The following is a 13,197-nucleotide window of genomic DNA, read 5'->3' as shown; positions in this document are numbered from 1 at the left end:
CCAGCTCCCTGGCAATCCCCTAATAAAGGTCTCCTCTTTCTCAGAGGAGCTGATGAGTGGGGACCTGGCAGGGCTGACTGGCTACGGCCCCTGCACGTGTCTAGCATGGTTCTACCCTGCTGGCCATGGTGGGAAGTGGGGTGCAACCTCAGTCCAGCTCAGCAGTCCCTGGAGGAGCTGGGGCAAGGCATCCCGAGAGGCCCCCTTCTGTTTTGCCTTCCCTTGTGGGTCTGAGGTTGGCGGGGGCAAGCCTGGACGCTGCCTCAGCTTCAACTTTGTTCTGGATCTGGGTCTTATCAAACCACGAAGAGCTGAAGTGGAGAGGCCGGCTCTGTCCAGGCCGTCTGAACTCTGTCCCCAAAGCAGAGGCTGATAGGGTAGCTCAGCTGGGCACAGATGATGGTGGGAGGGGGCAGCGGTGAGCTCAGAGTAGAGCTGTGGTTTCCAGCAGCTTCCCATGCATGGGGCGGGGTGGGAGTGGGGAGGGGTACCCTGCCAGGCTGGGGGTGGCTCTCTCTCTTCTGCTGTGCTCCTGTCTCTGACTTATCTTAGCTGGCAGTTGTAAGCCAGGTGCTGCAGGGAACTTGTTCTGGGGAGTAGCAGGGTGACAAGATCCCTGCTCTGTCTGGGTCCCCCAGTGCTCTGCCTCACACAGATGGTGGCCGTTCTATGTGCTGTGCCCTCGTTCCTGCTGCTCAGGCATCTATCTGCCCCTGCTGCTTCCTCTGCCTGGGACGTGTTTGTTCCCCATGGATTCTTCAAGAATGCCCCCAGATGTCCCCTTCTTGGTGGGACTTTCTTGCCACCCTTACTAAAATTGTGACTTCTTCATTGCTTCTATCCCGTGTTTCTCCGTAGCACTCCCACCTCTCTATGGGGCTAATGCTTCACTCCTATCTTGGGAGTATGGTCTGTCTACCCTGCTAGGTCAGCAGCACACAGGGAAGGGTTTGGCTCTGTTTGCCAAGTCCCAACTCCAGAATGAGCCTGGCATAATGCAGGTGCTCAGGGAGTGTTCTAGAATGAGTGGAGAGTGGAAAGAGGATCCTGTGGGAGCTGGGCTGATCTTGAGGAAGGTCATATCCATGGCTCTCAGCCTCTTTGTTTGCAAAATGGGTACAGCATGACACAGACTGAAAGGCCCTATGTGTGTGTGATAATATAATTTATTTATCCAGCATAGATTTATGACATCTTTTCTCTGGCCCAGGTATTTTTTTTTCTAAGATTTATTTATTTATTTGAAAGGCAGAGTGAGAGGGAGAGATAAGGAGAGAGAACTTCTATACTCTGAATCATTACCCAAATGGCTGCAACAGCCAGGCCTGGCCGGTTGGAGCTAAAGCCCAGAACTGCATCCAGATCTCCCATGTGGGTGGCAAGGGCCCAAGCACCTGAGCCATCTTCCTCTGCTTTTCCAGGTGCATTATCAGGCCACTGGATCAGAAGCAGAACAACCGAGACTTGAACTGGTGACACAGTATTGGATACCGGTATTGCAGAAGGTGGCTTAACTTGCTGCGTCACAACAATGGCCCTGGCCGAGGCCTTGTGCAGGTGCAGAAGGTGTGGTGGTGATCACGGTGCACCTGCCCTGGGCCACTTGAGAAGCATGGTGCCATGTAACTGTGGGTCTTCAGTGAGTGATGCGTCTCCACATGGACGCCCTTCAGAGCATGCAGCACACTCCCACGGAGCAGCCCCACCACAGGGAAGAGTCCAGCAGCCAGGGATGTGTGCTATGACTCCCATCAGTATGGGTGCCAGAGTACAAGTGAGGTCTAGACTCAAGCTAAGTCCCAAATACTCCCTCTGAACAACTGAAAATTATTCTGTGTTGCATGTCTATTTGGTGGCTTCTAAAAAGGGAAGTTTAAAAAAAAATTATTATTATTTTTTTATTTTAAAGATTTATTTTATTTTCATTACAAAGTCAGATATACAGAGAGGAGGGAAGACAGAGAGGAAGCTCTTCCATCTGATGATTCACTCCCCAAGTGAGCGCAGCGGCCGGTGCTGTGCCGATCTGAAGCCAGGAGCCAGGAACTTCTTCCGGGTCTCCCACATGGGTGCAGGGTCCCAAGGCTTTGGGCTGTCCTTGACTGCTTTCCCAGGCCACAAGCAGGGAGCTGGATGGGAAGTGGAGCTGCCGGGATTAGAACCGGTGCTCATATGGGATCCTGATGTGTTCAAGGCAAGGACTTTAGCCGCTAGGCCATGGTGCCAAACCCAGAAGGGAAAGTTTTAAGGCACCTGTCTGTTGTCTGAACTGGCATGGGAGGCTGTGCTGCAGGGAGGGGTGACAAGTCAGTGCTCCAGGCCCTGGGTCAAGTCTTTGAGGCCATGCACTTCCCCAGAGCTATGTAATACATTCTCCTTTTCTGATTAAATGGCTGAAGCTGATTTCCATTACTTGTAGCTCAAGAGAGGCACCCACGGTTCCTCTGCTCAGAGCTGGAAGCTCATGGGTGACTGTAGAAGAAGTGACCATCAGATTCACTGTGCCAGTGAGGGGTCAGCTGGCTGAAGGGGCCTCCGGAAGGAGGAAGTGATACTAGTTGGGGAAGCACTTCCAACCTCTCCCCAGGGGCCAGGATGGACAAGGTGGAGAGAAGTCTCAGATGCAGGAGCACAAGACCAAAGCCAGTTCCCTGACCTGGGAGATGTCAACATGCTGGTGCCCCTGGACCTGGTGTCGTTAGCACCGAGCAGTGTTTGCCCTGGGCAGTCAAGGAACACCCTGCTGCCTACAGGTCAAGGTGCCAAGCTCTGCTGGGTGGGGCTTTCCATTGGCCTGGACTTCCTCCTCCTCTTCACCTGTTAGACAGCTGCCAGGTTCAAGTTAGGCGTGGGTTAGCTTGGCCTGGGACTTTTCAGCTCCTCACCTGATTGAGGCTCTTTGGGAGTCACGGTCCCATGCCCTCCACTCTCTGGCTGTAGCACTTCCTTTGGATGTCTCTGCAGAAAGAGGCCTGAGAGCAATGGTCTTGCAATTCCTTGGGCAGGCTGGGCAGCTGCTCTGGCTCCACCTATGCCAGGGACTCTTTATCTCCCATTGGGTGCAGGCACCCAAGCTCTGGCACCATTTGCTGCCTTCCCAGGAGCATTAGCAGAAGAGTGGTACTGGAAACAGAGCAGCCAGGACTTTAACTGGCTGCTCTGGCTTTGCAAGCACAACTTAACCACAATACTGGCCTCAACTAGCTACTTCCCAGTTGACAAATATATCATCCTGGCTGTAGGGGATTTTTCTCCTCACTCTCAGGAAAGCTCCAGTGTCTTCATCTCTCTTCTCTTTCACGTTTGACCAAATCCCACCAGCCTGTAAGTCAGAAGAGTTCACTCTTCTCTGTCTGCCCAGGACACAGACCTCTCATGCCTGGACACCCACCACTTCCACAGATACCCGAGTGACTACTGAAAGCAGCCCAGCTCTTGCCCTCATGAAGCTGTTCCCAGGAGAGGTAGGTGTGAGCCAGCCATGAAAGAAAGCAATATGGTGGGTGGGATTTAGGTGGGGGTGGAGGGCAGTGGTCAGGGCCAGCCCTGCAGAGAGCATGGCCTTCAAACTCAGAACTGCAGGGTAAGCAGTGTTAAGTGTGGGCTAACAGGCACAAACAGAGGAAACAAAGATGTAGAAAGGCTCAGAGGCAGGAAAGATCTTGGCCTGTCTCTGGGACTGAAAGGAGGCCAGCGGGGCAGGGGTTTGCAAAACAGGAGTGGTGATTCATGGACACTTGGCCCTTGACTCTGGACCGTCCTGTGTCTTTCATGCACCTTTAGGGCCTCAAATCTTCTAGCCTTGCGGATCCATCCACACAACTCACTTTTGTGTGTGTGTTTGTTTGTTTACATCTTCCATCTGCCTATCCACTCCCTAAATGCTCACAATAGCTAGGGTTGGGCCAAATCCAGGATCCATCTTGGTCTCCCACATGGATGGCAGGAGCCCAAGGACTTGAGGGATTGTCTGCTGCACCTAGGGCACATTAGAAGGAAGCTGGATCGGGAGTGGAGCAGCAGGTGCTGCTGAAGCTAGGTGCTTCAGTGTGGGATGTGGGCATCCAAGCAACAGCTGCTCTGCCGTCACCCTCCCCAGTCTCATGTTGGGGCAGTTTCTTCTGCAAAGGCAAAGCTCAGATGCCAGCTGGGAATGAGAGAGCTGGGAGTCCAGAAGAACCTATTACTTTAAAAAAAAAAAGTTTTTTCATTATTTATTTTTATTTGAAAGGCAGATTTACAGAGAGAAGGAAATACAGAGAGAAAGATCTTCCATCTGCTGGTTTACCCCCCAAGTGGCTGCAAAGGCTGGAGCTGAGCTGATCCAAAGCCAGGAGTCAGGAGCTTCTTCTTGGTCTCCCATGCGGGTGCAGAGTTCCAAGGCTTTGGGCCATCCTCTACTGCTTTCTCAGGTCATAAGCAGAGAACAGGAGAAGAGGTGGAACAGCTGGGACATGAACTGGCTCCCATATGGGATCCCTGAGCATGCTAGGTGAGGAGTTAGCCACTGAACCATCACACTGGGATGGAAGAGCCCATTTCTTTGGAAATGCTCTCCAAGGTTGAGCCTCTCAGCGTACCTGCTACCAGATCCTGTCTCCTGAGAGAGGATTTGTTGGGGAGCACAGGATCATGGATGGAGGTAAGCTGGTGGTCCTGGCAGGGGGTGGACGATCACCAAGCAGAGACCTTGCGAGGCATTGGGCTTTGTGATCTCTGCCATGCACCTTTCCCGTGTTACCCTTCTGTCTTAGGAGAGTCTTGCCCAGCGGAACAGCTGAGTCTGGGCTCTCACTGTGAAAACTAACCCTGGAGCAGCCAAAATGTCAGCAGGGCAGATTGGGGAAAGATGGCCAATGCTGTGGAGGTGCCAGGATTAGAACAGCCAGAGGTGGCTAAGCAGGGACCAAAGGCCTAAACATGTCTGGGTATTAGGTGATGTATGGCATCTGTGGTGGAAGACAAGGACTCTTGTGTTTATTCCCTCTTTCTTTAGTGCATAAAGAATGATCTTTCCTGGTATCTACAGGTGGCTGACTGTCCCAGAATGGGGTCTGAAAAGGATTATCAGGGAGAGAAAAGCTCCTCAGAAATACAGGATTTAGGTAAGGCCCTATAGAACAAAGATGACCAGACTAGGGCAATGTGAAAACAAAAGAAATAAGTACAGAAGTTGTCATCCTAAGGACAATATTAAGAACTGGGTGCCATTCTTGGAAGTTTGCCACATTCATCATTGATTGTTTTCATCTCCCTAATGTTCCTTTTTTCCTTTAAAGACTTATTTATTTGAAAGGCAGTTATAGAGAGAGATGGGGGAGAGGGAGAAAGAGAGACAGAGAATCTTTCGTATGCAGGTGCACCCTCCAAATGGCTGCAATGGCCAGGCAGAAGCCAGGAGTCTGGAACTCCATCCAGGCCTCCCACATGGGTGGCTGGGCACCAAGTACTTGAGCCATCTTGTATTGCCTCCCCAGGTGTATTGGCAGGGAACTACATGGGAAGTGGAGCAGCAGCCAGCATCCCAGGCGGTGACCTAACCTGAGGCAACATAACACCTGCCCCCTTTCCCTCATCTTTACACAGCTATTAAAACAAAACATCATTTCGCAAATATGAGAATGTAGGAGCCTCTGGCTGGTCCTGACTTGGCTGGCAGAGGTGGAAGCCATGTGAGCAGCAGCAGGCAGTGACACTGACATCAGGAGCAGGCAGCCCAGGCTGGAGCAGGTCTGCTGTGAGCTCTGCAGTGCCAGGCAGCCCTGTGCCCCAACAGGGACTTTACATGTGCTGGGAGGTCCCACTGCACCCTCCAGGCCTTGGCTAAGTAGGACAAGGGTCTGAGCAAACACCTTTTATTCTGACCACATTCCCAGGTCTTTGCAGTGAGAGGAAGAAGCTGCTGTGTAGGGTCAGGGCTGCAGGGACTCCAGCTGGAGTCAGCTCAGGGACACGCGTGGAACTTCTGCTGGTTGTGGTTGGAGATGTCTCTCCAGAGGGCATCACTGGGTCTCTACCTCAAAGTCCGCCTCCGAACTGAGGGAAGGAAGCCGAATTCCAGCGAGGGTGTGGAGTCCCGGAACCTGCTCCTGCTCCTGGATTTGGTCCCGGAGACGCTGGATTTCGAGGCGCTGCATCTCAATGATTCTCCCAGTCTCTTCTTGTTCGTTTAGTCTCACGGTGGGGGAGACACTGAGCGTGTCCTTGCTGGGCACTGTAGAGGACAGAACATGACCATGGGAACCTGTTTTTGGATCACCTGTCCTCCCCGTTCTTTCCCCTCGAACATTTATTAGACACCAATTCGGGATAGGGGTTGGGGTGGACACACTCAATTTCAGATGCTGGGGGGTGCAGGCACAATTCAGCCGTTGTGATGTGCAGCAGGTGAACAAGGGGGTCATGAAGAGACACAGCTTGGAGTGACATGGCCCATGCTGAGCAGGACCCCAGCCAGGCCCCTCTCCTGAGCCTCCTGGTGGCCTGCCCTAAGGCCCTTCCTTCTTCACCTCAGGCAGGTGGCACTGCCCTGTCGACCTGTGTGGCCTTCCTCCTCAGTGGAAGGTCCTGACCCTGCTTGAGTAGCTGCTCACCTTTGTTCTTGAGGATGCTCCTTTGACACTCAGTTATCCTTTCTGGCTCAGGGTCAGCGGACATCTGGGGCAAGGTCAGGGTCCAGAGGGACCTCAGGAGCAGGAGTTCATCCTGCTCCCCAGCATCCCAAGCCTTTGGCCAAACGCTGGTGACTTGGCTTCTATTTCATAGTGGTCCACATTCCCTGAAGCATCTCCTTTCCTGCCATGTCTAGGCTCCTGGACCTCATAGCATTTCTTTCTTTCTTTTTTTTAAAAAATATTTATTTTCATTGGAAAGTCAGATATACAGAGAGGAGGAAAAACAGAGAGGAAGATCTTCTGTCTGCTGATTTACTCCCCAAATGTCCGCCAGCAGTCAGAGCTTTTTCGATCTGAAGCCAGGAGCCCAGAGCCTCTTCTGAGTCTCCCATTTGGGTTCAGGGTCCCCAAGGCTTTGGGCCATCCCCTACTGCTTTCCCAGGCCACAAGTAGGAGCTGGGTGGGAAGCAGAGCTGCCGAGATTAGAACCAGCGTCTATCTGGGATCCTGGCACATGCTAGGATCCCATGCGCTGGGTTTGTAGCATTTCTTTTATTCCGGGGTCTTGATCTTTCACTTTGTCCTTGGTGCTGGTTGCCCTGGCAACCATTGCTCAGGCAAGCTGTGCCCTGGCTCTGGGGCTCTGGGGCCCTGGGGTCAGATACAATACGCAGAGGCCTCCATGCACATCCACCTTCTAGGGGATGCTCTGCTCTCACCTCTTGCTGGTTTTGCTCACCTACCCACCTGCTCCCTTGGCTACTTCCTCTCTCCTGAGTATTAAAGTGCTCCCCTTCGCATCAGGCTTTATATAAGGCACAGCTCCTTAGTCCACGGACTGCGTGGGCAGGCTCTTCCCACACATCGAGAGCCACAGGGCAGCCCAGGGGCCACAGTCTGCGGTAACCTACTTTGCTTCTTGTTTATTTAGTTTGTGTCTAATCAATCTGTCCATGGAGTTTATAATTACAAACATTATTTTTTTAATTTCCAGAAGTATCTTTTTTTTTCCCTTCAAACTTGCCTATACAGTTTTTGGAAATTTGTTCTTGTTTTATTTTCAAATTCCTTTTTTATTCTTTCAAAAACATCGAACCTTCTTTTAGTAATCCTACTGTCCTTGTTTTTTGTTGGCTTTATTCTGTTGCTCAGCACTTGCTGTCTTCATTCATGGTGCTGCATTTTCTCTTCTTAGTGGTTCTTGGCTGTATGCCTGTGTTCTGTGGTACATTATCTGTGGGATTTCATCAAAGTTTGGGTATCAAATGTACTTTTTCTCAGAGAGAATTAGCATTTACTTCTGCTTGAAACTTGGGGTCATTTTAAATTAAACTGTCAGCTCAGTTGGGTTGGGTTGAGCTGCCTGAGTGTGGGCTTAGGCTACAAATTCTCAAGGAGAGCTCTGTGCTGCTCTGGCTTTCCTTCCTCCAGGGGCAAGGCTGGCCTTACACTTACCCTGTCTTCCTGTGCGAGATCTCTTCCCCGCCCCCCGCTAGCTACATGTCAGTCTCCTATTCCACTCTATGCTGATCTGACTGTATTTTTCTCTTTCTGGTAGGAAACTGGAAGGCAAGTATGCTTTTCCTAATATATTTCATTTATTTAAGAATTATTATTTGTCAATGTTATAAATGGCAATGATTTAGAGTCAAATAACCCTTTAAGTCTTACTACAAATAACAATAACCTCACATTCCATATTTGAGTTCCTTTCTCAGTCCTCAGGGACAGTCAGTTCGATGACTTTAGGTAATTCTTCCATTGTTTATTTCCAAACCCAGCTGTCTTTGATGGATGAGCTTGTATTTGCTCATTTTCAGGCCTTTCTGTGGGTTACTCCTCATGCGAGATGAGTACATCACTTTTCTTCAGTGCCCTTTCTGGCCCAGTGTGAAGTTCCCACCCTGCCATTCCCTGAATTTTGAGTGGATCAATGTCCAGATCAGAATTTACGTTGTAATGATTTATGTAACGGTTGTTTACAGGTGAGCCACATGATACACACTAACTCATTTTTCTTCTTGGCAAAATTTGCTTGCCCTGGAGCTCATTGTTTTATTTTTTGTATCTGCCTCACTTGATGTGTACACATTGCTAATTCTTGTAGTGATGTAAATCTTCTCATTAGATGTTTAGATTTCATCATATTCCATCAGTTTCATCTTTTCCAAGCGCCTTTTCAACTGCTCCTTCTAGACTGGCCGCTCTGTAGTCCTCTGGCCAGCTGGCATCTCCCTTCACTATCATCAGAGATCCCCCCGTGTCACTCCTGTTTGAGTGTGCTGTTCCTTGAATGCTGTGGCTTCTTTCTTGGTTTACTGCCTTCGTTGGGTGAAGAATATTCATCTGTAGTAGCTCCTTGAGAAAGTGTGCCCCGGAGGTAGATTTCCTCAGGCCCTTGTATATCTGAAAATGCTTTAATTCTGCCCTCTCCCTTGGCGGGCTGCTTGGCTAGTATAGACTGCTGAATTGGGAGTCGCTTTGGGAGATGAAAGGCACTGGGCCTTGCCTTCTGGTTTCCAGCTGGCTTCTAGCAAACAGCCATTTGTGGTGAACTTCAACACAACTGAGTCTGCGTTGTTGTTGATTCTTTTGCATCTTTGAATGCCAAAGGATAAAAAGAGAAACCATTTTCTGGCAGTGCTACTTGGGTGATCACATAATTATACTTTTTTTCAAATTAAAAAGAAATGAAAGATGATAATAAGATACATGTAACAGGAAATTTACTGTCTACTGTGTACAGTTTTGTGGCTTTAAGCACACTCTGATTGTTGTACAACAATTATCACCATCCATCTCTGGAACATTTCCATCTTACCCAACTAATCCTCTGTACCCATTAAACCCTACTCCTTCCTCTGTACTCCTCACCGCCTGGAAATTGCCACTCCACTTTTGATCTCTGTGAATTTCATTGCACTTCCTTGAAATTATACAACATTTTCCTTTTGCTATTGGTTTATTACTTTTTCTTTAAGATGTATCTGTATATGAAAGGCAGAGAGAGGGAGAGACAGGAGAGCTTTTGCATTCCCCAGCCAAGGCTAAAGACAGGAACTCCAGGAGGGGGTCTCCCACATGAGTGGGAGGGGCCCAAGAACTTCGGTCATCTTTTGGTGCTTTCCCAGGTGCATTAGCATGGAGCTGTACTGGAAACGCAGCAGCAGACTCCAAATGGTGTCTGTTTGGGATGATGATGTTGTAGAAAGTGGCTTAATCCATTGTGCCATATGCTGGCCACTTGTTCCTGGCTTATTAAGACATTAGTAGAGGCATGAGCATTTGGTACTGCAGTTAAAATATTGATTGATGCCGGATCCCATACTAGAGTGTCTAGGTTTGAGTGCACTTCTGATTCCAGCTTCTTGCTAAGGCACACCTTGGGAAAAAGCAGGCAGTAGATCCAGAGGATCAGTCCCAGCTACTGACAGAGGAAATCTGAAGTGAGATTTGTGCTCTTGCTTGGGTCTCACCACATCCTGGATGTAGCAGCATTCAGGGAGTGAACCAGCATATGCGAGACATCTCTCTATTTCAAGATGAAAAACATCCAAATAAATAAAAGCATTTTAGAAAGACATTAGTTCTAGGATTCATCCTTCTTGTTGCTTATGTCAGATTTTTCCTTCATTTTAAGTTTTAGTAAGATTTCACTATATAAAAAGGTTGTTTGAAAGAGAAAATCATCCTTTGGTTCATTCTCCAGATGACTGCCAACAGCTAGGGTTGGGTTAGACCAAAATCAGGAGCAAGGAGCTTCTTCTGGATCTCCCACAAGTGCAAGGGCCCGTGCTCTTAGGCCATCACCCACTGTGTTTTCCAGTAAGGAGCTGAATTAGAAGTGGAGCAGTCGGGACAAGAACTGGTGTCCACAGGGATGTTGGTGTCATATGTAACTTTAACCACTATGCCACCATGTCCATTTATCAATGGCCATACAGGCACATCCATCTTTTGGCAGTTGTGAATAGTCCTTTGTGAACATGACATATACATGTATCTCTGAGTTCCCACCTTTCAATGTTTTTGGGTATATATTCAGAAGTGGAGTTGCTGCATCACACGGTCATCCTATTTTTTATTTTTCTAGGAACTGCGGTGCTGTTTTCCATTGCAGCTGTGTCATTTTTCATCCCTATCAATCCCTTTCTTACATTTGCTATTTTCTAATTTTTTATGACAGCCTTTTTTTTTTGTTTCTTAAAGATTTATTTTATTTGTCTTGGAATGGCAGATTTTACAGAGAGAAGGAAAGACAGAAAGATCTTTTATTCGCTGGTGTACTCTCCAAGTGACTGAAACAGCTACGGCTGAACTGATCTGAAGACAGGAGCCAGGAGCTTCCTCTGGGTCTCCCATGCAATTATAGGGCTCCAGGACTTTGGACCATCCTCAACTGCTTTTCCAGGTCACAAGCAGGAAGCTGGATGGGAAGAGGAGCATCCAGGATATGAACCGGTGTCCATATGGGATGCTGGCACATACAAGGTGAGGATTTAAACACCGAGCCATCGTGCAGCGCCCTGTGACAGCCATCTTACAGTAAACAGAAGTATCTTCTTGTGGACTTGATTTATATGTTTCTACTGACTATCTTTTCATGTGCTTATTGTCCATCTATATATTCTCCTTGGAGAAATGTTTCAAGACTCTTGTCCATTTTTATCTTTTGTTTTTGATGGTGAGTTTTTTTAACTCATATTTTTCTGAATATCAGCTCTTTATTAGACATATCCAAAAGTTTTTTCTTTTCTTTTTTTGTTGCATCTTGATGCTTGTGCGTTTGGTGTCATCATCTACCAATGAAATAATTGCCAAACCCACGTCCTGATGCCTTGCCTCTATGTTTTCTTTTGGGAGTTTTAAGACTTTAGTTCTCACACATAGATCTTTGATATATTTTGAATTATCTTGGGTACGGTGCAAGTGTAGGGTATACTCTCATCCCTTTGCATGCAGATATTTAATTTTTTGACACAACTTGTTGAAAAGACTGTCCAACTCTCACTGAATGGCCTTGTCACCTTTGCTGACAATCAGAATTTAGGTCACAGTTCTATTACCTTGATGTATTCGTTTTTCTTTATGCCAGTACCACAGTTTTTATTACTGTAACTTCATTGTAATTTTTGAAACAAGGAAGCATAAGACATTCAACATTGTACTTTAAAAAATTGCTTTGGTTGCTTAGAACAGTTTGAAAATTTTAGGATGGGTTTTTCTGCTTCTGTCAAAATGTCATTAGAATTTTGGTAGTGATTGGGGTCTCAGGACGGGGCATCTCATGCCTGGATCCCAGACGCCAGCCACCATGTGCACGTGGTAAGCTGTCCCCGGACCTGCCTGGGTTCCGGGGGCTGCTCCCTTCGGGGTGAGTACACCGAGGGGGAAGTCTCCGTGACTGGGCAGGTCCGGGCCCGCCTGCCACCCTCATTGGGCAGTGAATGGGATTGGGGAGGGGTGCGATCTTGGGCCTGGGAGTTTAAACTTCCAGCAGCCTCCAGGCTGCTGGTGGGCCTCAGGATGGGGCATCTTGCCACCACGTGTACGTGGTGAGCTGTCCCAGGGTGGCCAGTGCGCCAGTTGGTGCCAGGCTCCGCCTGCTGGCCACCCAGCCTGGGAGCTCTGGGGTTTTGATTCTTTGAATTGCTGCTGAGGTAGCTCCAGGTTGAACCCATTGTGCTTCGAGGACGTGAAGCAATTGTAAAGATTTCCAATGACAGTAACTCTTCCTTTGAAAAACTTGTAATCACTGAATAGTGCTGACCACCAAATACCAGTCCATGCAAAACCTATGGCTCGGGGCTTGTCCAGCAGAATCATATCCTGTTACCTGACATGATGATGGATCAGGAGATGGGTTACATTAAGCAAGCCATTACATTAACTAGCACTTGAGAACCATAACCGGGGGTAGATTCTGTGAAGGATGTGTGGGCCAAACCTTGTGGAAATTCTAGCCCCACTGGATAGCTCAAGAGTTGGGGTGGTGATGGACTAAGCTAGGTGTGACCAAGGAGTCTGCCATGAATCACAGGTAAAGGAACCCCCAACAGTCTGGACTGGTCAGGGCAGCAGCACCCAAATGTGCATCCTGAATAGAGTGTGGGGTGGACCGGGCTGCAACGTTCACCAGCTCATACAAAGCCAAACAGAAGGCCAGACTTCGCCGGAACCTGGCCTAAACCTAATGGCATGTGTGAGAACTGGGTCTGGGAGTGGATCAAGTGGAGGAACTTGGGAAACTCCCTTGGCAAGTCATAGCTCCTGCTGGTGAACATGTGGTCCAGACCTGGGGGTCGAATAAGCTGGGCAAAGTAGCTCCAATAGCTGGCTAATATGCCAATTGGTAAAGGACTGGGCAGGACTGAGCAAACCTTAGCCCACAAGCAAAACTAGAAACTAGGAGGGAGCACAAGTCATGCCGAGCTAGGCTCTTGCACCTATGGGTCTGCATGAGCCAGGAACGCTAAGCCACAGTATCTAAGGCAGAGGTCGGGACAGAGGGCTGAGCCAAGCTGAGTCAGAGCAACCACTGGCATGCGCGTGATCTATGGCTGGGGACAGGCCTGGTTGGGGA

At 48.8% G+C, this 13,197-nt stretch overlaps 1 protein-coding gene across 1 annotated transcript in view; it reads right to left on the bottom strand.

Annotated features, from left to right (window-relative positions):
• Positions 1 to 5,841: 5,841 nt before the first annotated feature.
• The window catches only part of CFAP57 (cilia and flagella associated protein 57), a 73,548-nt gene continuing 66,192 nt past the window's right edge, over positions 5,842 to 13,197 (bottom strand). The window contains exon 22 of the mRNA XM_040974328.1: positions 5,842 to 6,214. Within this exon, the coding sequence (XP_040830262.1) occupies positions 6,003 to 6,214 (212 nt within the window). The 3' untranslated portion in view covers positions 5,842 to 6,002. The remainder of the gene's footprint in view (positions 6,215 to 13,197) is intronic.

This window comes from Ochotona curzoniae, unplaced genomic scaffold, assembly GCF_017591425.1.
Source record: "Ochotona curzoniae isolate NIBS_2020 unplaced genomic scaffold, NIBS_Ocur_1.0 contig_2404, whole genome shotgun sequence".
In the NCBI taxonomy this organism is placed as follows: domain Eukaryota; kingdom Metazoa; phylum Chordata; class Mammalia; order Lagomorpha; family Ochotonidae; genus Ochotona; species Ochotona curzoniae.
The sequence above is the reverse complement of the archived record's forward strand: the minus strand, read 5'-3'. Positions and strand labels throughout refer to the sequence as shown.